This window comes from Myripristis murdjan, chromosome 14 (genome assembly GCF_902150065.1).
Source record: "Myripristis murdjan chromosome 14, fMyrMur1.1, whole genome shotgun sequence".
NCBI lineage: Eukaryota > Metazoa > Chordata > Actinopteri > Holocentriformes > Holocentridae > Myripristis > Myripristis murdjan.
The window spans coordinates 23,055,266-23,080,148 of NC_043993.1; the positions used below are offsets into that span (position 1 = coordinate 23,055,266).

Genomic DNA, 24,883 nt, shown 5'->3' on the forward strand with positions numbered 1-24,883 from the left:
TTCTCCCCAGAAAAATCAAAGGTAGAGGGCTGGACATCTTCATTCCCCTGGCTTGCTGTCAGTTTTATCATTGAGCATGAAAGTGCATTGGCAAGGGTAATGTTCCAGTTGCTACACAGTATATGGTTCACTCAAGTCCTTTATATGTGCAAATGTAGTTTGCAGGATTATGTCAGTTGCTGTTGATTAAAAACTTGTTTTGGAAATTTAAATGAAGCATACTTATTTCTGTTTAAGCTGCTTGATGATGATTATTTTTATTTTTATTTTCCAGACAGATGTACAAGAATAAAGAGTAGTCATTCTATGAAAAATTTGTTTTTCAATCTTTCTTACTCAGTGCCATCTGTTCAGATAGAAAACAAAACGTGCTATAAATTTAGTCACATCCTTCTCGACATTGGATCATTTGCAGATAAATGCCAAGCTCTTGCTGCTATATCATTACTGTCTCCTGCCATTACTGCACTGTGGTGGCTCAGTCGCTCTCCAAGTGGCTCAGCGGGCTAACACACATGCTGCACACACACACACCCCAACATGAATTTGAATCTGACTCAAGTTATCTTGTCCTTCATGTCAGTAATATAACTCATCAGTATTTATTAGTGGGCCTATGTTAGCCTATGGGATGCATAGGCTTCAGTTGAAGCCTGTTTGAGTTATCTAGGTTAATAAATCATGTTTCATAATCAATCTGTCTGCATCACTCAAGATAGGCTGACCTATTACAATTAGTCCTGTAGTTCTTCATTGTATAATCAGTATAAATGAGTGGACAGAGACATTGGGCCATAAGAGATTGTCATATTATTAACCTCTTCAGTGTTTGATATAGATTCCATCCATGCCTATATCATGAAATCTATAAAACACGTGCCTGTCCACCCAGAAAAAAAAAAAAAAAAAAACTATCTGTGGCCTGACCAATACATCAACAGCTTTACTGCAAAAGGACAGTTGTAATATGTATATAAAATTTTAATGTTCAGCACTAAACTGATGAACATATGAGTAAGACAGCTATAAATATTAACTTACTGTACCTCTCACACTTGTGGCCACACCTCTCAGGACAATATTGGCCTTAAATTATGTGAGAAGACTGACGGGTCCATGGCCAATTAAGGGAAATCCTCTGATAACCTTTTTAAAGCATCACTGAGCCTGATGATGAAAGGTAATTATACAGTTGGCTTCTCACTTTCTGACCTGTCAGTCGGTGATGAGGATGCTCATCATTACCTCTTCCCTGGGAGCAGGATAGGTCCATTAATTTAACATATGCTTAATATAACCTAGCACTAGAATTCAGCAGTGCTGTGAAAATGATGGGGAGAGTGCACTGCTGGCAGGTAGAAGTTCATGAATTACAATGCAAGACCTAGTTTACATTTCCCAGGGCAAGAGAGTTCACTGTCAGAGGTACAAATCATGTTATCACACAGGTCACACCTGTCAGGCACCCTCTCACTTTTCTTAAAATGACTTGAAGGCAAACAGCAAGGAACTTGCATCAAAGAGAAAGTACTGGATTTGCAGTGGCAGCAAACCTCTTAATGTGTCATGTTTACACCTTTGAAACAGGCTTTCATGAGATTTGAAGAAACCGGGTTAGAAATGATTTCATCTCAAGATACACTATATTTTTTTCTTGATTAAAAGCACCATACACCATTTAGGTGTCTGGCTGAGGCTTGTGAGGCATGCCATTGTCACTTAAAGAAACAAAATTCATTGTTTTGTTGTTGACACTCTGTGTTAGGCTACATGCTGGATTAGTTTGGTATTGGTTTGTTTTGTCCAGTCAAACAATAATATATGAATAAATGTCATTCCCTTAAGCTGAGTGTGGTGGTCATTGAGAATGACTTTCCGCCCAGCTGATCAAGACATGAAGAGAATGTAATCAGCCACAGATTTGTTGTAGTGATGATGCTTATAATATTGTATTTTTCATTGAATTCATATTTAGTCAATAATGAGATGCAACTTCAGTTTTCCATACTGAAGTTGGAGAGTTGCAAATTGTATTGTGTTGCACTCCTTGTTATGACTCCATATCGCTGTAAGATGATCTTTGTTCCTGTCCTTGCCCGCAGATTGAAGGTGAAGGATAACACAGAAATGCTTGAATCATTTTGCACGTTACACGTCCCTGTGTTGACATGAGCCAAAGAAAGCGCTAACGTCTGTCTGATTTACACGCTGCAGTAGGACGCCGTGATGGATGACATCTAAAGCTATCCCTCATCGTTGTGGCTCAGAGATTTGGTTGCACAGGGTTGTAACCCTGAGTTCATAACCTCAGCCCCTGTCACCTGTCTTTAATTGTACAACCTTTCAGCCTGGCCCTGCAAAGGGTAATGAGGCTGCTTTGGGAATTTGAGAATCCTATTTTTGTTCAGAGCATCAATGCGAGTCGATGCAAAAATTCTCCTAAAATCACATAGACACAACTTGCCAAAGCATTTCACTGCTTATTGTTATTACACTGTACAGAACCACATGGAATAATTTGCATGCAGGTACACAAACACACCACTTTAAAACTGATATAAATTATCTTTACCCAATATTATGGTAAAAACTGTTTAAATTTAACATGTTTTATATGGTGTCTAAGTCAGTAAAATATGTTGTGTATTTCTTTTGATACAAGGTCTCTCCTTTAGATTAAAAAAAAAAAATAGCAGCACAGCTTCACCACACACAGCCAAAACAGATTTGCCTGAAGCAAATAATAATGGTAATTATACTACAAAGTTTTGCCTTTTCTATTCTTGGAGAAAACACACACCTGGGATCCTTGACATGTTTTGTTATTTACTGGTAGTTTCAGACTGTCTCTGAGCCCACCCACCATTGTGTGGCTATTTTAAGACAGTGAACAAAGTGAAACAGCACACTTTTCCACACATAGGGCAATTATTTTTTAGAAAACAATGTTTTGGGCCACTGAGAGCTTCGCCATGCTCTTCATCGTGTATTGTAAGACATGCCATCATTTTGTAAATATCACTGCCACTTATCTTATGGTCTTAGGTGGCTATAGATCCGGTTGATATCCACGTTCCTGGATTCCTGATTTGACTGCCTGTCATTGCTTTGGCCCAGTTGTTTGAAATAACTTTGTAATGCAGGCGTGGGATAAGAAAGTTTTGCTCCCCTTCCCCCCATTTCACTCACAATGCTTTTCTGAGTGTGCATGAGAGCTATTTATAGCAGCAGAGAGGAACCTTTGAAGTGTTGCTCTCACCAGTGGAGATGTACGATGGTATGTGTTTTGGAAATGAGTGTCTCCGTGCCACACTCAGTCGCTGCAGCTGTAGGGAACCAAACAGGAGAGGGGAACCAAGCGGCTAAAAAGTTGCAACAGGCAAAGAAAAAAAAAAAAGGCAAATCCTGACACAATGTAGGCAGCGTTTAAATTTGCATGATGTACACTCTATTAAATTATTTCAAAACTTTTCTGCATTTACATGTATGATCAAAGATGTTTAATGTAGGCATTGTTAAAAATGTTATTTTGTTTGAGTGGTTCCATTGAAATTAATAATGATTAGTTATTTAGAGTCATCCTTTCCACAGGCCATATGGGACAAACGGTGTAACTGCAAAGCGTCCACTCACCAGGTTCACCTCATTTGAATTAGAGGAGCTGCTGCTGTCAGCCAATCAGGATCCAGTATTGTGATTGTCCTGCCTGTGAGGGCTTCACATACACTCAATAAAAACAATGTCAACTAAACTTCATTTATGTGCAAAACATGATGAAGAGCATTATTCTTGGTATAAAACACAATCACAAGTATGGGTTGTTGAAGTTATTGATCATTTCTATTATATACTTCTGAATAAATCTTGTTTGATATATCAGTTTCGCAGTTAGGTTGGATAATAAATTTTTTGGGCTGACTGACCAAACTAGATGAACTGGAGGGACTTCATATAGTCAAGACTCAGTTTTGAATTAAAGGGCGCCTTATTTTGTAGATAATTCAGTGAGTAAATCTCAGCATTTAATATCAATAACACTGAGAAAACGTCACAGTTATCACAAATTTCTGCTGATGAAGAGGTAGTTATGATGTCTCTAGTAGCAATTATCATCCTCAAAACTGAACATTTTGTCTGTTTCATATTGTGCTGTATATTAGTATGCAGTTAATATCTAATCAGACGATTTTCAGAGGTTTATGTCAGGTTCCTCTTTTCTGTGAAGAGCTGCAGACTTGGAGGAAAATGTGAACTCAATTTTGTCAGTGTGTATGTCCATTGTCAGCACATTTCTGAGAAGCTGTGGCCAGGAGGGCTTTGCCTCTCTATCCAGACTGAGCAGAAAGTACTACACACTTCGATCCAAGTGCACTTTTAAGAATACTAAACATTTGACAATCAAAGCACACTCTCATTTGGAGAATTAATTTTGTACCTAACACATGTAGTTATGCACTATTAACCACATTATTCAGTTGTTGTTGTTTTTTTCTCTCATGTGTGCATGTGAGCAGCCTCTTGGTCACCTGACATAGGACACTTGTTCTTACTGAGGGGGGCCTTTTGGATTTTTCAGCTGAAAACTTTGAGTCCTCGTGGTTTAAATGTTGATTATGATTTGAGGTGATATGTATAATGTGCTAGACAATAATTAATCAAATAAGTGTTCTCTAGCACCAAACTGTTTTCCACTTTTTAAAAAATAGTGATTCATGGCTGATGCTATTATAACCTCTAGGCTACTCTATTTATGTAAGCCAGTAAGCTTTTTAATGTGCCAACTTAATAACTGATCTAATGAAAGTAAATTAACTCTATGCTTCTTTTTTCCCCCCACAGCTGTAGCCTAATGTCCAGTATAATGATGAAATGGTGGTTTGACCTCAGTGGCTACACCTATTACCTGCTTGTTTCTGATTGTCTAAGCATCAGTCCTATAGATACATATGTGTGCCTATTTTGTATCTTGAAACCCTGAAGATGGCTCTGCCTGAAACCTACTTAAAAAAAGAAGCAGTCAAGGAGCTGGAGCTTGCGGCTTTCCTTTGTTTCTAAGCCACGTGACCAGAATCAGCCAATTCATCTGAGGTCTCCTGAGTTGTGACTCTTTGCCCAACAGTGGGATGATTTGTTCTTTTTTCTGTACAGTGTTTATCTACATCATGCCTCCAGCGCTGGACAAGCCGTGGGGGAAGCAACGTGTGAGCATAACAAATAGTGCAACAACAATAGGGCTGTGGTTATAAAATGTGTATGATATGAGGGAAATAAATGGCATTGCTTTTAGCTGATGCCTTAGGAGGCACATGATGTTGTATTAGGTCAGTCATCACTGTGTTCATGATCACCTGATGCTGAGTGTATGTCTGTGTGAAGGCCAGCATATTAAGGAAACGCTCCTTAGGTATCCATGTAAACAGTTTAATCAAAGTATTCTCACAGTAGGACAGTAATTAGTTCAGTTTGTGTATAAACAAATATGATCCTGATCACTAATGTTCAGTCGGTGAAAGCAATGAATAAAACTTGTTAAGCCAGTGAAACAGATTTGTCTCTTAGCATGATTCGCTGATCAAATCTCTTGGCATATGAGCTTTTTTCAACTCTTTCCTGGTGGAAAAACTGCCCATGTACAAGTATAAAGTTTATCTCTGGTAAAAGGCAGAACAGACCCTTTCAGAGCAGAGTAGCTGCACACTCAGACACAAACCTCCTGCTGATTCTCAGAGGTTATGTCTCCAAAAATATCTCACATTCACAGTGAAACAAGAAATTCTTGTTATTTCTGCAGCACATTAATAAAAATCCTCCTGAATAATTTATCCATATGTATTCAGCCAGCCTGCTGCTGGAAACAGTGGGCTTAGTTTTCAAGTACAGTACAGTGCATCACCTTTTGTACAGTTTTATGTTTTTTTTTTTTTTTTCTGTATTCAAGTAAATTGCTTGTAAACAAAAACGATCTTGACTCAGCACATGCATTTTCATGAGCCACACATACAGTTTCACAGGGCAAGGCATGACCCCTGCACTAGGACACAAAAGCCATCAGGAGAAACTCCAGTGGGCCGCCAGCTCATGAACAGCGCACAAACCTTGTATTCTTTCTTTCTTTCTTTCTTTCTTTTTTTTTTAATCTTATAGTTTCTAATAATGAGTTTTGGAGTGGGCTCATCCTGTGCTCCAGACAGAGAGAGAGTTGCAGAATCCCATCAGAGGCTACTTTCAGACAGCCAGTAGAAAGTAAGTTGATCAGATTTTTTCCTCAAATGTGACACAGATCTGTTTTTTTTATGTCAGTGTTAATAGTAAAAAAAAAAAAAAAAAAAAAAAAAAAACATTGAATCTGACATTCTCAGTTCTGATATGGGCCACTTTCATATGTGGTCCTAAATCAGATATGGATCTGATTGCTGCTGATGTGACTTAATGTGGCTCTTCTCCCACTGAGCATTCTTTGTCAGCAGTGGACAAAACATGAAGGATTTCAGTAACAACGACAAGGAGACAGAAGATTACAAATTTAATAGATATAGTGGAAGATGCATCCATCAGAGCCCCTTTCTACTTCTTGCCCGAACAGCTGACAGACGGCCAGCAGACCACTGATACCACAGCAAGCGGTTCAAGATTAATTCCTGCACCTGAGTTTTATCAACTGTGATGATGGGCTGTCATGCAAATTACACTTTTTTGCTGTTCAGCAGCATGCTTGCTGTAAATATAGGGGCAGATCTGTCCAAACAGATGTCAGATATGGGTCACATACAGAGGTGAATGTGAATAGTCAAGCAAAAAAATCATAATCAGAATTGGGTCATTTCCAGCAGCTGTGTGAATGCAGCCATAACTTTTGTACCTCTCTGGTCTGTCAGTCAGAGCAGCCCTGCAGGCAGACCCCTGTGGCCCCCTCCCTCCCCACTCACACTCTTTTGAGACAGCTAGGAAGTCGGCACCAAAAGCTGAAATAATGGGAAATAAGAGAATGGAAAAGCAAAATAAAAAGAGAAAGTATGACGCAAAAAAAAAAAAAAAATGAAAGAAAGAAAAGAAAAGGCATCTGCCACCATATTCATAAAACTCTCCAACCTGTTTTGCTTTGTTTTGTTTTAAACCATAAGCTAGAAATGAGAAATAGAAATATAGATGTATTTTCCTCCAATGTTTATAGAAATTACAAAAATAACAAAAAAAAAAATAAATAAATAAATAAATAAAATAAAATAAAATACAGCAAATACAGTTTAAATTCATCTTTACATGCCATCAATTATTATACCTTGCCTTACGAGCTCAGCCAATCAGCTACTGAAATATGGAAATGTGTCTCCACTAATGATTATTGTTGCTGGTGGTTTATTTTGGAGCACAGACCAGGCTGTTCATATGAAGTGTGAAGGCATATGATGATGCTGCATTGTTCACTGGGTAAAGTGGAGTGTTTAGTTGTGTCTTCTGCTTCATATTAGAAAGTAGGTGGCTCCTCTAAGGCTTGTTTGGTTCAGTGTACTTGCACATCATAGTGTGCATTTGCTGTGATGCAGACAGGTGGTGGTGTTAATGTATACGTGTGTGTGTGTGTGTGTGTGTGTGTGTGTGTGTGGCAGTGTTCAGAAGGTGGGAGATCCAGTGAACCTGTATAGGGACTTTTTTTTTTTTTTAATCCCAGTACAGGTTCCTATATATGGTCACAAGTAAGCACATCTCTGCAAATGCATTACTTGAGTTTCTTTGGAATACTTTTTTTTTTTTTTTTTTTGTCATAGGCCTAATTGCATTACATCCATGGTATGGTAGGGAAGAAGCTGGTAGGAAGAGCTGTTGGCTAATTGTCCTTCTAAAAATCATAGTCCCAGTTTGTCCCTGGGCCAACCCTAGATTTTCAGATCGTCCTGCCTGCTCTTGTTGTTGCTGTGCTTGCTTGACTGACTGTTTCGGCGTTTATTTTCAGCAGGCATCTCAAAGACGGGACTAGAGCTTTTCTTTTCCCTCACATCGTCTCCCTCCGGTTTACCTTTCCTCTCCACAGCCAAATTATCCCTGTTCTGCTTGTAAACCACTTTGCTGTTGTAGGGGCTGTAAGCAGGGTTCGGCTCTGCCATGCTGTACTTGGAGTCTGCGGGGAAAGCCTCGGGGTCTGCAGTATGACTGGCAAAGTAGTTATAGCTGGGGACAAAGGGCATGACAGCCTCGCTCGGGGTCTTTGGAGGCTCACTTATATTGCGCGATCGTCTGTAGCGGAGCCCCTGGTGACATTTTGTGAAACCCAGGTGGTACATTTCCACCAGGTTGAGGAGCAGGGAGATGCAGGCCACCGCCAGCATGAAGAGGATGAAGATGGTCTTCTCCGTGGGTCGGGAGATGTAGCAATTCACCACGTTGGGGCAAGGCGCCCGGTTGCAGGTGTACATGGGTTTGAGCTCGAACCCATACAGGAAATACTGAGCCACAATGAAGGCCACCTCAAACAAGGTCTTGAAGATGATGTTGAAGACGTAGGTTCGCAGCAGCACCCCATGCAGACGCACATGTCCTCTGTCGTCTTTTACCGGAGCCTTCTTGGCCTTGTTGCCCAGCATCAGCTGCTGCTTTTCATTCTGAATGGCAAGATCCTTCTCCTTCTGTTTCTCCTTTTCCTCCATACGCACCAAGTGCAGGATGTGGCCCAAATAAATGAGTGTTGGTGTGGAGACAAAGATGATCTGCATCACCCAGAAGCGGATATGAGAGATGGGGAAGGTCTTGTCATAGCAGACGTTCTGACAACCAGGCTGCTTAGTGTCACAAGTGAAGCCGGACTGCTCGTCGCCCCACACCTTCTCAGCAGCAGTCCCCAGCACCAGGATGCGGAAGATGAAGAGCACGGTCAGCCAGACCTTGCCCACAACGGTGGAGTGTTCCTGGGCACTTTCCAGCAGCTTCCCCAACAAGTTCCAGTCCCCCATACTGGCTCACATGCACTGAATAGTCAGTTTTATCGACAAAACCAGGAGAGGCACCTGTAAAGAAAGTGAAAATTCAATCCTTTGAACCCTTATGTGGGTTCAAAATTAAGAAAAAACATTTTTTACCCCATATTTTATGACACTGTCACATACATATTCTGTATCTGGTGCTTGCAACGCTTCACTGAAGCTACATCACATTTATTTAATGAACTACTCAGACCTAAGATGCCATTGTTTTATGGCTACACTATTGCATCAAATAGAAAATATCTAGATGAACTGTGCATCATTTTATACATATTTCCCCGCTTGTGATCTTCACTTCAGTTTAAATTAAAATGTTGTGGGTGTGAACAAAGCTCGGCCACACAGCATGTATTTGTAATGATGAACCCACCATTTGGACCGGCAATCAGTGCTAGTGGTGGTTGGCCTGAATGTAAATGCATGTGGGACACTTTATCCATAATGTTCATGAATGTTTAGAAACCCATATGCAACAGTCTAATTTTTTTTTTAAATGAGGTTAGCCCAGTGTATATGCCACAGTAATGTATGGGCCTTTTTCTTTTACATTGTATTTTGTTGTGGAATTTTACATTCACAAATTATACAAATATGCTCTTTACCTTTGCTAATCTACTTTAAAGACTTTCCTTCATTTCATCCAATGAACAAGATAATCCTGGGAAACAGGTGTCAAATTTATTCACGGCAATCTTCACATACCCAAAACATCCATTACATAGTGCCTCAGAGAAATGTATAACCAAGAGGGGTCACATCAGACTTCTTGCAGAGATCCACTGAAAAGGGAGAGGGCTTTAAAGATGTCTGAAAGCCCAAAAATATGGTATAAAATGTCTTCTGATGCCTGTGGGGTTCAAGCATCCAGAAGCCGCTGCACAACAAGACATTTTAGCCACATTGTGGAAATAACCCCTTTTCAAAGTAATCTTTCTGAGTACTTGTGTCAAGCTGAAATGAAAGACCATTAAATAAATGGGATGAAGTACTTTAAGTGCTACATTTGACATATATGAAAATAAATTGAACATGACAACCTGTACTTTAGATTTCATGCCATTTCACATTCAGTGCACAAGTGAATGAAGTCAAAACAAAACTGTGCTGTGTTACAGCTGTCTAGTTCATTGTATGCACATATTATTTTCCTTTATTGTGATTCAGTGTGCTCACTGTATGATGGAATATATTGCCATTTGTCATCTTAAGTTACACTTATATGAACGCATAAGTGTTTTGAGAGAAATTATGTTGCCATAACAATATAAAGCACACACTCCACAACCAAGGGAGCACCTCTCCTTCTAAAAAGGAGAATAGCCCATTGAGATTTTTCATGAATTCAGTGTTTGTATGGCTGAACGGCCTGTCCTGTCCTCTGTTGTTGAAAAAGGCCTTGTACACAGTTGACTGTGTGTGAGAAAAAGCCCCGGAGCAGGTTGGAGAGCCTCTTTGCCCTGGCATAGATCTTGTGACACCCAACAGTGACACGGGACTCCAGATTTAGGTTTCTAGATCATAACCAAGGGAACACCGGATACCTCAAAGCAGAAATTTAATTTCAGAACTAATGACTAATCAGAAACTAATGACCATTATTCTGAATTTCTGAATTAATTCTGAATTTTGTGTGCCTGTTTGGTGTTCTCAGTGCCTTGAACTCTGATTTTTCATTAAATTTGTCATTAAATAGCCTCAAAGTAAAAAAAAAAAAAAAAAAAAAAAAAAAATCCATATTGTATCACAGTCAGATGGTTGTAATGTTTCAATGAAGCTACATCACACTTATACTAAGTGAAATATTCAAATCCAAGATTCTGTGGGTTTGAATAAGGCTTGACCTGACAGCAATCACAAACCCACCTGCGGGTGAGGTTAAGAATGGACTGCCTGGCATGCAGCAACACTTTCTTTATAATCATCATTTAAGTATTTTTACAATTTGGCTTGGGTGTCCTACTGACCCAATATGTGGGCATGTGGATTACCAAATTTGATTAACAGTCCTGACCTGTTGTTTGGGCTGTACTATTATGATAAAGTGATTCCCTGTTGTTTTTCTTATTATCTAATTGCACAAACAAGTAACTTCATCCAAAAAGACTTACTTGATAATGCTCATCTCCTAAAATGCTGCAGATCCGGAGTCAGACACTAAGTCTGTTGATTAGGTGCCTCTCCAGTCCACAGAAGTGCCATGTCCTTCTGGACTGGTGATGAAACTACAGAAACTAAACTTCTGCCAAACAGTTTGAAGTCGTGGCTCTGGGATCCCACTGGTTGAAACCCACAGCTCTGACAGGATAAATGACCAGTGTACACGCTGCCGCTGTTGTTTTAGTGTGAGCGCAGAAGAAAACATTCCTTCTTGTAGAAAATTTTAAAGCTTGTTGCTGAAGAGGTGTTTCTTTACAACTGAGTGGCAGCTGGAGAGTCCAATGAGGTTGCAGGTTAGTCTTACATGTCAGTGCTCTAAATATAATTCACCATGAAGGGAGTGGCTTTGGGGTTGCTCTCATGGTGCTCAGAGGTCTTGGGAGGTGGCCCTTAACTGTAGAAGAGCATCAGGCATGGTAGACCCTTCCTCAGTGCTGGAGTGAGGATCAATTGACATGGGGTGAAAATTAGCCAAATCCTTTATTTATAGCAGAATATTGCACTTCTGCAGAAAAACAACAACACAATACCAGTATATATTTACATTTTTACGATAGCAGCACTCCTGTACAGTGAAGTCTAATAAGGAGTTATTTCATCATATGCTATTGTAGTCACTCCAACCTGGTAATTAATTGATTGCTAAATGAGCTCAATTAAAACAGGGAAAGGTGAAAAGGAGCCTTCAGTGAGAACTAAAACATATTATGACCTTTGACTTGTCAGCTAAAAGTAGGTTTCACCTCAATTCCTCCTCAACCTTTTCGAGAAAGAGTGTGTGGTTGGGACCACTATAATACAAATAGTATGAATGTTGCTCACTATATTTAATTTGTAATTAGGAGAAATCTTCCTTTAGTTTTGCTGGACGTCAGCCTTAACTCTATAGATGGCGTGTGCTGACATGTTCCAGAAAAAGAGAAGTGCCCTCTAGCTTGGCCACGGCAGGTCCAGCTGTCCTCAGGGTGAATCAGTGTCACCCACACTGACCCCTTACATGGCATGGCTATTGATAACCTAAAACTTTGCTCCCTGCCCTTCAGAAGCAGAACTTAATTGCATGTGGGCTGCCTGAAACATTTCCTCACAGGTGGCAACACGGCTAAGACATCTCAGGCTAAAGATGGCACGACTAAATGTGTGAGGAGGTTTTATTCAGTGGAGGGTCCACTCACACTGCCGACAACTGAGAAGAATCAAAGTGGCCGGCTCCGCTGTGCCTCTGGCTTTGTTTCCTGATAAATATTGCTCTCTAGTGACTTGTGGCACCAGATGTACCAATTTCACTTGGTCAGAATATCCTATAAAATGCATTAGGACAATTTGAAAACACTGTACTCTGGAACATTTGAACAACATTGTCAAACATAAGTCTTAAAAATTGCATAGGATTCTCTTCTATCTCTGCAGTCCCGTTTCAGTCGGGATATTTTGGGATTTCCCTACTGAATGCCTAAAAGATTTTATGGTCATGGTGACAACATATGACAAACATAAACCATTACATCTATTTTATTCCAGTGTTTACAAACAATATATAAACATATCCAGCCTCAAAATGAATTTATAACATGTTTAGCGATCATACTAACAGTACTGAGAGTTCTGTTAGTAAATTTGAAAACAAAAAAAAACTGAGCGCAATTCAAATTTTATTTTTCTGCTGCCAACAATTACTCTGTTTACATGTAAATGAAGGGCTGAGCCTTAAGAAAAGTCAAGGATCTGTATGAAAACTGATCGATGATTTGTGTGGCAGAGTTACATCTCAGTAAAAACATTGGAAGAGAGGCCGTGAATACAGATAGGATTCCAGTCTGTTAGATTAAATGTGTTGCAATTCAGGCAAATGCAAGGCATTTAATATAACATATAATGTAAATAATAAGACAAATTGCTAGAAATATTATTGCGCACTGTATTTAAAATAACATGTAAGCATGACAGACTTTAATGTAACATATTTTCACTTTTATCTTGGCCTCGTGTAATCCATGAATAACAAATAGTATATGATAATAACCAAAAATCACATTTTCCAGTTGGATACCTGTTTCTCATGTCTTGATAATGAAAATATTTTCTTCATTACAATATACAGTAGGTTAACCAGTATAAGTTGATGGTATTCTGCAAGACAAATTTATGGTAGGCCAAAATATTGCATCAGAAAAGTTACTAATTCATTATTTTGCCAAAAATCAAGAAATAATACTATTTCAGTACAACGTACAGTACAGTGTTTGGGTTTTCAATATCCAAACAATGGCATAGCATATAACTAATTGATGCATATTTCCTAAAAGATTTTTTTTAGGTTTCACCTGAAGTTTGGTACAAGCAGTTCGTAGAGTTTTAGTTTTTTGCACGCTTGGAAATGTGTAGAGTAGCTTAGAGGAAAATAAAAATAAATAAATAAATAAAAATGGGTGGGTCTTTTGAACCAGTTCACCAGTGTTTGAAGAAATTCATCATTTAATGTTTCATTTCCTCCCATCCATTGCCAGTGAATGGGCTTTTCACTGAGTGGAGATGACGAGCTGGGATTAATTATGTCCAATTTTACTGGATTTATTGTACAACCTACAACGGAAAGCTACTTCATCCCAAAGTTAAAACTCCCCTCAAGCTGAATTAATGGATGTTACCTGGATCTATGGCCATTACTCTCATAGCTGGCACTTCAATGTCCCTTTGTGCCAGAATGAAATCCATGTCTTTGTTAGTAAGAGCAGAGCTTTTGTGCGATCCAAGCCCCCATGGTTGAGTCTCCAGCATTGTGCAAATGCTTACTGCAGGCCTTCCCCACTAGGAAGACCACCTCTGCAACGTTGAGCAGAATGCAAACCCCTGACACAGCCAGCATGAAGACGGTGAAGACCGTCTTCTCTGTGGGTCTTGACACAAAGCAGTCCACTGTGTTGGGGCAGGGGTATGAGTCACACTTCACCAGCCGAATCATCTTGTATCCTGGGTAGATCATGTAAAACACATACATAAAGGTGACTTCAAAGACGATGCGGAAGAACAGGCTGATGACGTATGTCCACCACAGAGCACCTGTAATTTTCATCTTTTGGGTCTTGATCTGCTCCAGGTCTTTGGGGCTGGCCCGGCCACTCAGTTTGTAGAGCTTCTTGTCGACGTGGCGGCGGTGGGCCACATGCATTGCCACCAGCAGGGCTGGAGTGGAGACCAGGATGAGCTGCAGAGCCCACAGGCGGATGTGGGAGATTGGGAAGAAGTGGTCGTAACAGACGCTGTTGCAGCCAGGCTGCTGGGTGTTGCAGGTGAAGCCCGACTTTTCATCGCCCCACACGCTCTCTGCTGCAACCACCAGCACCAGGATGCGGAAAATGAATAGCACAGAGAGCCAGATGCGACCAATTCCTGTAGAGTGTCTGTTTACACCACTGATAACAGCATAAAATGATGCCCAGTTCATCTTCGGTTCCGGGTCTGAAAGACAAAGATGCAAAAAACACACACCAACTGGTCATCATCACAGAGAACATTGTGTTGCAAAGTGTTTTCCTATTACAGAATCTTGTTCATGATATTATCATGATAATCATTATCACCAAGTGATGTGGTGATCTTTGGAAGTGGTGAAGAGCTGTGCACCACTGTGCATCAAACCAAGTCACAGATTTCCAAGTCACAGTTCATTTAAGGTTAAAAAGAATAGCGATCCACAGTGTTTTTCTCCCCTGTGCTAATTGTCATTCATTCTCCTTTGTCCCAAATGTGCTTAAAATTCCAGCACATAAACTTCAGAGTTGTTACCAGGCTCAGCAGGAGGTGTAAGAGGCATAGGCAGCAATGTAGAGGACGATGTTGACCCGCTGGTTTAACATGGATGTGAATCCAGAGGAGAAGGGAGCCTCTCTGCCCCCTCTGGGTTTGGCAGGCCACTTAAGAGTGCAAGACTGAAGTCTGGCACAGCGTGTCATGTGACTTCCTCTCACCAGTGGCCATGTTGTAGCATGCAAATAAAGCTGACATCTGCTCTAAAGGTAACCGGGTTTATGACATTCTGTAATGCTTGCCAAGTAAACCACCTGTGCTCCGAAAGTGAGATGACTCCATGAACATCAGATTAAGTACTTACACTGGTTATTCACTTGCAAATGATTCAGGCATTTTGGAAAGGGCTTGTACAGTCTATTTTTTTGTGAGAAGGGGGTAGTACAGACATTGGCAAACAAACCAACTGCAGGACAGCAAAAGAAATACTGTGATTCGATTATATGAGCATCGGAAAGCAAACAATACCTGTTTTTATTTGAAGATCAAGCTGCAATTAATATTATCTAGCAATAGCATCTGTTAAAACCTTCCAAAGGGATATCTCCTAAATCTTCAGGGACAATTTGAATATTAGGCAGACATAAGAGTGAAACATAACCATAACCAAACATATCACAAAATGTATGAAAAAAAAATCATACTAAATTATCTACCATTTATTCATTTGCAAGTTTTGGTAATAAAAATGAACAATGAGGCAAAGGAATCCATTTACCTTCAGATGGAGTTGGAAAAAATCACGCCCAGAAACCTTTACGTTGACATGAGCCGTTTTTTTTTTAAGTCCGTAACTGTGAACAAGAGCATCAGAGCACCATGACTTTGCATTGCTAATGATCTCTCTCACACTAGCCACTGCCCTGCACTGAAGAAGTCATATGCTTCTGTGTGAAATATTTGCATACAATAGGTCCATTTACGAGGTCCAAACAAATGGCCTTTGAATGGGGATCAAACGTTTCAATTTCTGCCTACCCTAAACCAAGGAATCTGTGTGGGGCGTCCAGCCTGTCCCCCGTCCCTCATTGTGCTGTGTTCTGGAAAGGAAGTGGAGGAAGTTTTTGACGCAATATGGAGTAAAATGTACAGCGCTAAAACAAAGAATCTCCCATAAAATCTCAAAGATAAGAGGACAGAGGTTTATCATAATGACTTAAGCATTGTTCTGTGCAACATGGCCATCACCCCCTCATTCTTGTCTGTGCTCCAGCTTCTCTCCTCAACCTTTACATGCAGAATATTTAACTATGTAGTTCAACCAGTCAAGCATTTTGCTGAGCACATCCCTCCCTCGCTTGGTGCTCTATTGGACCAGGCAGAGGCTGACGTAGAGTCTGCCAGTGTGAAGAATTGCCTGTTATAACACTGAATAATCTCCTCAGCCTACTGTTACAACATGAATGTGTTCAAGTAGCTCTGCAAGGCCTGTCTGTGTATAAATGCTATATATATCTGACGTATCCTAAGAAGTGTGTGTTATATAGTTACTTAATGATCTTTTAGGCCTGCATAAACAAAAAAAAACAAACACATAAATAAATAAATAAGTGAGCAAATGAGTGAGCAAGCAAGTAAATGGGTAAATAAATAAATAAATAAACGCATACATAACACAAACATAAATATTTGATTTAAGTGTTATAAATCCTTATCTCAGTCAGAAGCCAAATGATGATAAATTGCTCTATGATGCTCTTAAGCCGTTATTATTATTATTATTATTATTATTATTATTATTATTATTATTATTATTATTATTATTAACAATAATATATTATTAATAATAAACTACCAACAATATATTATTGCCAGTGATGGTTTTTAGTTATCAGCTCTAAAATATTGCTACTACTACTACTACTGCTTCTACTACTGCTTCTACTACTACTACTACTACTACTACTAATACTAATACTAATACTACTACTAACAATACTAACAACTACTAATAACAATAACAATAACAATAACAATGATAATAATGATAAACTTAGAAAACTTATAAACTTAGAAGCACGCTGCTTTTGCTGTTTCATCAATTTGTTAGAAGAAAGAGCAAAACTCTTTGAGTTTTCTATGTTTTCATGACACATTTTGATACCCAACTGGCTGTAAAAGTGGTGCAGTGATTGGACAGCTGCTAATTGCTGTCAGAGAATGATGGTCATAATGAGCATTCAGTCAGACTGGGGGACAGGTAGTTTAGATTAGGGATTATTAAGGTCTGAACAAGAGCTGCTTTCAGTGAGAACTGCTGAGCTCAGTGACTTGGAGATCTGCACAGACTCACTGGGATTAAACTATTTCATTATAATGTAGTACTCTTATAATGATGCAATTTGAGGATATGATTCACAAAAGGTGAAGCATTATTAATTATGATTGGTTTATTAATTAGAAGTATGATTAAAAAGCATGTGCTTACAAGGCACGCAGATAGGATTGAGTTCACATCTAATGTTTTGGGTGTGGGTGTCTCCTGCTCTCTCTCTCAGTGTGCGTATGTGTGCGTGTGTGCAGGCCTGTCTAGCTCAGTCTCAAGGGCGACATCTGGAGGCCATTCAAGATCACTGCAGCACATGAGTGAATTCTTGTCAGACATGGGAGTGCTGAAGCCTCATTAGTGAGCTCAGTCATGTGGTGGTGTGACATTCCAGATGCAGGCTGACTACAATGCCAGTGTCTTCCCAAAACAACTCCGCAAATATGTTCAGTGAGCCTCTGCACATAAACACAGGCCTGAAACATAGGCCTCTCGGGAAAGAATTATGCTTCCAGATGTGTAATAATTTTGTGATGCAATACTTGACTGGTCACTTCTCTTGTTTCCCTCCAGTTAGGACAGAGGTCAGCCGCAGCACAGGCCCACTGCAGCTGGTGGGGATCCTCTGTCTTTCTGACGGACAGAGGAGAAGTTTTCTCCTAATCCTTGGACTAAAACCATCTCCTGCTTAACCCTCTGATGCATGAATTATGAAAGCCTGAGTCCAGATTTTTTTCTGATGTGTTTTTACACTTCTTAGGGCCTGAATATTTCTGTGAGTCTCCATACGTCTTTGAGGATGCAGGACTGGTATTACCATGTTATTATACTAGTATTAATATGTTTGCAGCAACAAGAACTGACAGTCTCTGCATGAAGCTCAATGGGGGGGAGCAGCAGAGAGCACTCTAACAGCTGATATGCAATTCTGCCATAGAAACCATTGCATTTAGGAGAAAATGACTGTTTAACAGCTGTCCACTGTAGTGACCGCTATGCGCCAAAGGGTTAAAGAGCTGCCTCTTTTAACCCCCAGACCATAATACTTAGTTGAATCAGGATAGTCATAAAGGCTATAAAAGGCATTCATATTTTCACAGCTTTAAGTATGATTACAGGTTGGCACATAATATTTTGTCATCATGCATCAGTCGATACATGACAATCTTGATTATCAAGCTTTATTATACACCCCTGTAATATTGTTAAGGGGCTAATTGTGAGTGTGTGATACTGAGTTGATAGAGACCTTATCATTGGCTAGTTTAATTTACATTACTACAGTGATGTTTTGCAGTGATATTGTATTGTATTGTATGTTTCTATTTTTTTCAATAGGAGTACTGTAGTTCTTCAGTGGTAAATCACTGCTGTGCTTGTGTAAACTGAGGTCAGTGGCACAGTGCAGGTTATCTGGTGGTAGCTTTGTTGGGTGCCAAACAGCGACTTGAACACACCCTGTCATGTGCTCCTAGACCTACTAAGGAAGAATCACGTGGTTTTTCTTAACACACCTCAGTACACTCACTGTATTTACATAGCTGTGTTACTGGATATTTAATCTCAACCAAGATACTGCTTTAAAGTTAGACTGCAGTATTTTTTTTTTTTTTTTTTTTTTTTTAGCTTCAGCAAGGCCCCACAGTGATTTGATTTTAGATTCATTTAACTGGGGCTTGAAAGAAACATTTAGAGTCACAAGAGGTCTCATGTCATATCATATAACAGCTTGACGTACAGTAATCTCACTGATCAGTTTGTAATGAGAGGGTTTGGATTATTGAGCTATTTTGAATGGAATGAATGACGATGTTGTTCTGGTTCTGAGACCTTTGTAAATTTGACTTTAGAGTCTGTTGAAATGTAATATGAATCATACTGTCTTTCTCTTTTCTGGAGAGGGAGAGTAAAAAGAAGAGTATGTGGAGAATAATCTGCAGATGGTAGGAGTCAGTTGTGGAGGATGCAAAAGTGGAGGAGACTGCCTCTTGTCTGGCTGTGGCTGAACAGGAGTAGTACACCACCCTGCCACACACACACACACACACACACAAACTCCTCCATATTATCCAGATTATGTCCTCAGCTCTATCTCTCATCTTCGCTGCTGCTTCGTCTCCATCAGTCTTCATATGGAGCCACGTCTACATTTTGAGACCACACAGTATCTTGACTCTGGCCTCCAGGCTCCATGGATATGACTTTAAACGATATTAGACAAAGCCTGTCTGTAAATGCCCTAAATGCTTCAGACACAGTCTCTTTTTAGGGCATGAGCAGGATCCTGACCACAGTGACAAAAAGCAAAACCTCAGCTGGGCTCTCTCTCATTTAACGAGTCCTGTTTACACGGCGGGGGAGACGATCCTACAGCAGGAAAAATTAGACTGAACAGTGTCCTAAAGACACCAAGCACCATATGCTTCCATGCAGGACACTTATATGTGTATAGTTTGCAAATAGATTGTAAATATTTCAAATAAAAAATAAAATGTGACACAACTTAGGCACAGATGCATATTTTGAACAAAACACTATCACTGAAATGGAATACCACCCCAATGAATGGTTGAAGAGTTCGTGCTGCTGTGATAGGCCTATTACATTTCAATGCTGTGAATGTCGTCTCACCTGCATAACAAGGTATTCAGACTGTCACTGCGCGTTTTTAACAGCACAACATCGTGACCTTAACCCTGTAAAGAAACAAAGCCCAGGATGTCTGCTGAAAATGAATGTCATGTAATTCATGTTGCAGTTTTAGCACTCCCTTCCACCCAGACAGACAATTTGTGGGCTCAAATTTGCAGCTCGAAGATTTACGACAGTACTTGAAAGCAGCAGTATCTCCATTTGTCACTTTGGTGTGCAGTGTGTGTGGGGGTGAAAAAGAGCCGCCTGGCCCTTTAAGAACCGCATGGGTGTGGAAAAAGGGATGTTTTGTGCTCGTCCATAGCCAGCTGGTTCCGTTACATTCCGTTTTGCCATACGCTCCCTTTTCAAAAAAGGTTGCAGACATTCTCTCGTTCAGCAAATTTTGATGTTATGATTTACTTAAACATTTAAGAACACCTTGTCATAGATACGGGTCAGCTGCCCCGTTTCTTAATCTCAGGAAATGTAGGTAAAGGACGGAGGAGTTTGGTGTAAGTGTGGATCATTTTTGAATGGGACGCGTCCGAGCTTTTCCAACCGCTCTTCTCCTCACGACACCGCAACAAGGAAAAAAGTGTCAAAGAGGAGTAGATCCTATATCACACTTTAAAAACGCGGCCGACGAGGAAAAGGAGCAAGTATATGCCTCATTTGCATCGTTGTCGTTTGGTGCAGGTCGTTTTGGATCACGGGCTGTTGCGGGCTGCCATGGACACCCTGGTTTCTGCTTTTTTTAAGAGATGAGAGTGTCTAACTAAACGTGGACTCGCCTAAACTGAGTTGTAACCGCCAGCATGCAGTAGACAGGTTTATTATATTGTACGCCCGAGTGATTCAAACTTCTTTTTTTTTTTTTTTTGGCTAACTAACCCAAAACAATGGGGCATCCTCCTCTTGAGTTCAGCGACTGCTATCTGGACAGTCCGGAGTTCAGAGAGACACTGAAATGTTATGAGCTGGAGCTGGAGAGGACGAGCAAATTTCTCAAAGATGTGATAAAAGATGGCAACAGTGTAATCAGTGCAATCAAGGGTAAGTATAATCCCGTCTAATCTCCATTGTTGTGCATTGTAATAAGTCTTGTGCACGGTGTATTTAGTGGCGTGGTGAAGGGGTGACATGGGGGGTTCACCATCACTAGGGCCTTTTCAGGGCCTTGGATTTATCCTAAATGTGGGTGGGTGGGAGGAGAGGCACATTAAGGGAGGTGCTATGGAATGAATGCTCCCCTGGAAGGAGACAGGCCAGCCTGCTGTGAAAGGTCATGGAGATTTCCTATGGTGATTTTTGGGAATGCAGTGACAGCTAATGTAGTTTGTTTTTTTTTCCTCTCCAGTGGCTTCCCTCTTTGTAGCATCTGCATTTACAGTAACTTCAGTATCTCTCTCATGCTGCTGGTCCATCAGCTCTCTAGTGTAGGACCAGATCCACTGATAGTATGGAGCAGAGCCAGAGACAGCTCTGATGTCTATATTTGGGTCAGTGTTGCACCCATGAGTGGAACAGTGTTTTGTTTGTTTTGACAAACTAACCCCCCCCCACCCCACACACACACACACACACACCACCCAAGATGCCATTCTGCTGTCCAGCTCACCAATAAGAAGCTCTTCATCTCAAAAACAGAAACTGGCATTGTAGGTAGTGTAGTGGTGCTGCAGAGTGGAGAGCGTCATATATTCAACCTCCATAATAGTCTGAGGTCACGAGTGCTTGCTCTTAGTGTGCACTGCATTAACAGATATTCAGACAAATTGTTTTTTGCTGAACACTCAGTCTCTAGTGATGATGTCTGTCCATGCAGGCCTGTGACAGTTTTGCATTTGCAGCAGTGGATTCCCAGGTGAAGGTGTCATTGCTCTGCGACCACACCTCCTCTAAAAACAAACAAACAAACAAACAAACAAACAAAACAAGCAGTGTTTTTTGGTGCTCTCATGATTTGTTGTTTGTGTTATTTCTTGCCTCTTGCCTGCCAGCTGTGTGTTTGCAGAGTGCTTTACTGGAAGGCACAAAAACAGAAGTAGTAAAATAGAAAAGAAAACACCCAAGAAACACACAAATATGCATTTTGATTGAGAATAGTTACGTAAAACAAGCATACAAACTGATGAATTACGTGCTTTTTTGTGCATTTTTGTCCATTGAGTCTAACGGGTCCTCCCTTGAGTGCATTTTTTTTAATGACAAGTTATAAATATTCATTATTGTTCATGACAGCAATTATTTCACAGTTATAATAGTGTTGTGTCAGTCTCATGAACACTTCAAATAAAGTGTTAGTCAATAGATGATGCTGACTTTGTTATTGCCCACATTGCTCAGGCAGCTTGCCTCATAGTATTGATCAGCCAGGCGCCATTTGATTCCATTGTGTCTGAGTGATCAATACTGGAAGCCAGCTGCAGCAGAGATAATGTACTTTGTTGGTGTTCAGGTGTAAGACTGAGTGAACCCCCGCCAAAGCGCCTTTCATGCTTTACACTTTATGCAGAAGATAAAAACATAATGCATACAAATAAAAAAAATAAAAGTGATATGAGGGCCTGTCTTATATTGTAAAGTGATTTAGTTAAACTGTTTACATTCAGAATTGCCTTGGACTGATAAGAATGGGATATTAAAGGGGATTTCATAACATTTGGTCGAAATTTACTACTTCCTAAGGAAGTTGGGGCTTTGTTCAGATGTTTTGATAAGATCAAATCGGCTTTGTTTCAGGTTACTCTTTGGCAGTGCAGAAGTTCTCCCAGACTCTCAGTATGTTCCAGTTTGATTTCATCGGCGACTCTCTCACTGATGATGAGATCAACATTGGTAAGATACGGATGTTATGCAAATGCACACTTTGTGCTTACTTCCTCATTAAGTCACAGTTATCACTATTATTTCTCCAAACTATCAGAGCAGTCGTTTGAAACAGTCGTTTCAGTGTATCGAGCAGTTTGGATAAAAAAAGTTCAATTTCAAGTTACATTGGCCTTATTCCAGTGGTTTTTCATGTGCAGAAAGTTACATAAGAATTGTAAAGTGGAAAGTAGTCAATAACTCTCCCTACGTAATGTACATAAAGAGTATGAAAAATGCAATGGACCTGGAGTGGGGTTTATTGGAATTATTTTTGGCATACAGCAGATCATTTATCACAACATGAGTGTACTTGTATAAGTCAGGAGACATCACGCCATGGAAACACTGTTGTCTTAGAGCTTGATAAGCCGCAGCTTAACTTCGGCTAAAAAAAAAAAAAAGAAAAAAAAATGGGACTTGTTTTCAACGTGTGCTTACAGAAGCCTAAATTAATGCACATTTCCATACACTTAAATAGGTGTGTTGTATTTTTTATTATTATTATTATTTTATGTATTTATTTATTTGTTTTTGTTTTTTTAATTAAGTCCTCTCTGTGTCTTTATCCCCAGCTCAATCTTTCCAGGAGTTTGCTGTTCTTCTCCAGGAAGTTGAGCATGACAGGATGATGCTGGTGAGTTAATCTACTTCCTTCAGACTGATTTTGCATCCTCTTTTTGACCCTCGCTACTGTTAGAAATTGACCCCTGCACTAATCATCACACATACAGGAACTTTTGATATGGTAGGCAGTAGGGCTCAACAATAGAGCAATTGAAATATAAAAATCACAATATGGCCAAATGAAATATCCAGATCACAGGAAGTGGGTTTTTTTTATATGGGGTAAAATATGTGACAAAATACCATCATAAATGAAGTATTGTTGTGCAACAGAGATGCTCCAGACTATAAAATGCATTCTCCAGATGTAAGAAAACATGTTTATTTGGTGCAAACCCCACAAAAATCACATCATCATCATTTGAATAGATTTTATTTATGAAAAAATGAAAATTCTGATCCAAAAATCATTCCCACCAATATTGTGATTCTTCGCAATATGATTTTTTTTTCTTTTTACTACCATACGGTTCAGCTCTAGTGGACAGCTAGTAATGCTCACATGCAGATCTCCCATTCCTGTGCAGTTCGGTTATCTACCTTGTAGAATTGAAAATATCTGATAAGGTGAATCATTTTTCACAGTAAGCGTCTACATGCCTAGACATGGTACAAATGACCTGTCTTCTGTCGGGGTGTTAATTAAGCAATAGAACACAAGAGGCTGCGTGTTAGAGCACATAGCATCACAACCATTAAACAGCAGTTACAACTTTGTGGTAAAAGTATCGTTTTGGTATCAAATGAAAACTGAAATAAAGTTGTAATTCCTGGTTTTAGTGCTCGGCCAAAAACTACAGTTCCCCAAACTAAAACTGTGTGTAGCAACATAAATCAATATAAGGATAGACTGTTTACAGCAGACATGCAATGTTATATCTGTTACAATGCTATGTTTTAGTCAGCTGCTACACAAGACTAGGTCAAAAGCCAGTCTATGTCTGGGCTGTGCATGGTCGATATGATGGTCAGTTTGTTTCAGGGATAGTCAGTGTTAGTGTCTGTAATATGTATTCCTGCATATTAAATGTTCATCTGCAGTTTTCTGTAGTGGTCCTAGTTATATTTGTTGTTAAAGTCTGCTGAAGTAGCATATCACCTGACATGTTTAAGCTGCATTTGAGTTAGAAAAAGGTTATAAAAGGTTGTACAGAGAGCTGTTCAGTTTCCCTCTGAACAATCAGTGGTCTGCAGTGTTTTCACGTCACCTTTTTGCAACGATTCATTTTGAAGGAGCAACGGCCAACTCCAACTCGCTGCTGACAACGGTAGCTGCTGCTGTTACTGCCCGGCCACTTTCGTGTTTACTAGTGACATTTATCGGCTGACCAATCATGTCACTTCATCAAGTGCTGTAGGGCTGGCCCCGCCGTGGGGTCGAGCCAAAAAGTGGAGGCCCCATGCCGTCTGCCTTGTAGCTTCTCATTTCATCTCCAGTTTGTTCAGCTCATCTTCTGTAACACAACATGAAGAGGAGTTTAATCCATAATATCAGTGAAATAAGATGGATAGTAATGTTTGCCTCATTTTTTTTCCTCTTGGGACTCAT

The 24,883-nt window shown here is 39.9% G+C and overlaps 3 protein-coding genes across 4 annotated transcripts in view; 1 reads left to right on the forward strand and 2 right to left on the reverse strand.

The window, feature by feature from the left end:
• Window positions 1-7,874: 7,874 nt before the first annotated feature.
• Window positions 7,875-8,945, reverse strand: gja2 (gap junction protein, alpha 2). Its single transcript, XM_030068783.1, has one exon. It carries the CDS (start codon window positions 8,943-8,945, stop codon window positions 7,875-7,877), a length of 1,071 nt encoding a protein of 356 aa, XP_029924643.1.
• Window positions 8,946-12,685: 3,740 nt separating this feature from the next.
• gjb1a (gap junction protein beta 1a) lies at window positions 12,686-15,769 on the reverse strand. 2 transcript variants are annotated; one of them, XM_030068833.1, is made up of 2 exons: window positions 15,658-15,769; window positions 12,686-14,591 (listed from the first exon to the last, which is right to left on the reverse strand). In XM_030068833.1, the coding sequence occupies exon 2, from the start codon at window positions 14,575-14,577 to the stop codon at window positions 13,855-13,857; it is 723 nt and encodes a 240-aa protein (XP_029924693.1). In that variant the 5' UTR covers window positions 14,578-14,591; window positions 15,658-15,769; the 3' UTR covers window positions 12,686-13,854. The 2 variants fall into 2 exon arrangements, with proteins under 2 accessions (XP_029924693.1, XP_029924692.1); XM_030068832.1 differs by lacking the exon at window positions 15,658-15,769 and adding an exon at window positions 14,919-14,971.
• A 4,394-nt stretch (window positions 15,770-20,163) lies between these two features.
• The window catches only part of ophn1 (oligophrenin 1), a 32,648-nt gene continuing 27,928 nt past the window's right edge, over window positions 20,164-24,883 (forward strand). Inside the window, exons 1-3 of the mRNA XM_030068831.1 lie at window positions 20,164-20,892; window positions 22,582-22,677; window positions 23,283-23,344. Of these exons, the coding sequence (XP_029924691.1) occupies window positions 20,739-20,892; window positions 22,582-22,677; window positions 23,283-23,344 (312 nt within the window). The 5' untranslated portion in view covers window positions 20,164-20,738. The remainder of the gene's footprint in view (window positions 20,893-22,581; window positions 22,678-23,282; window positions 23,345-24,883) is intronic.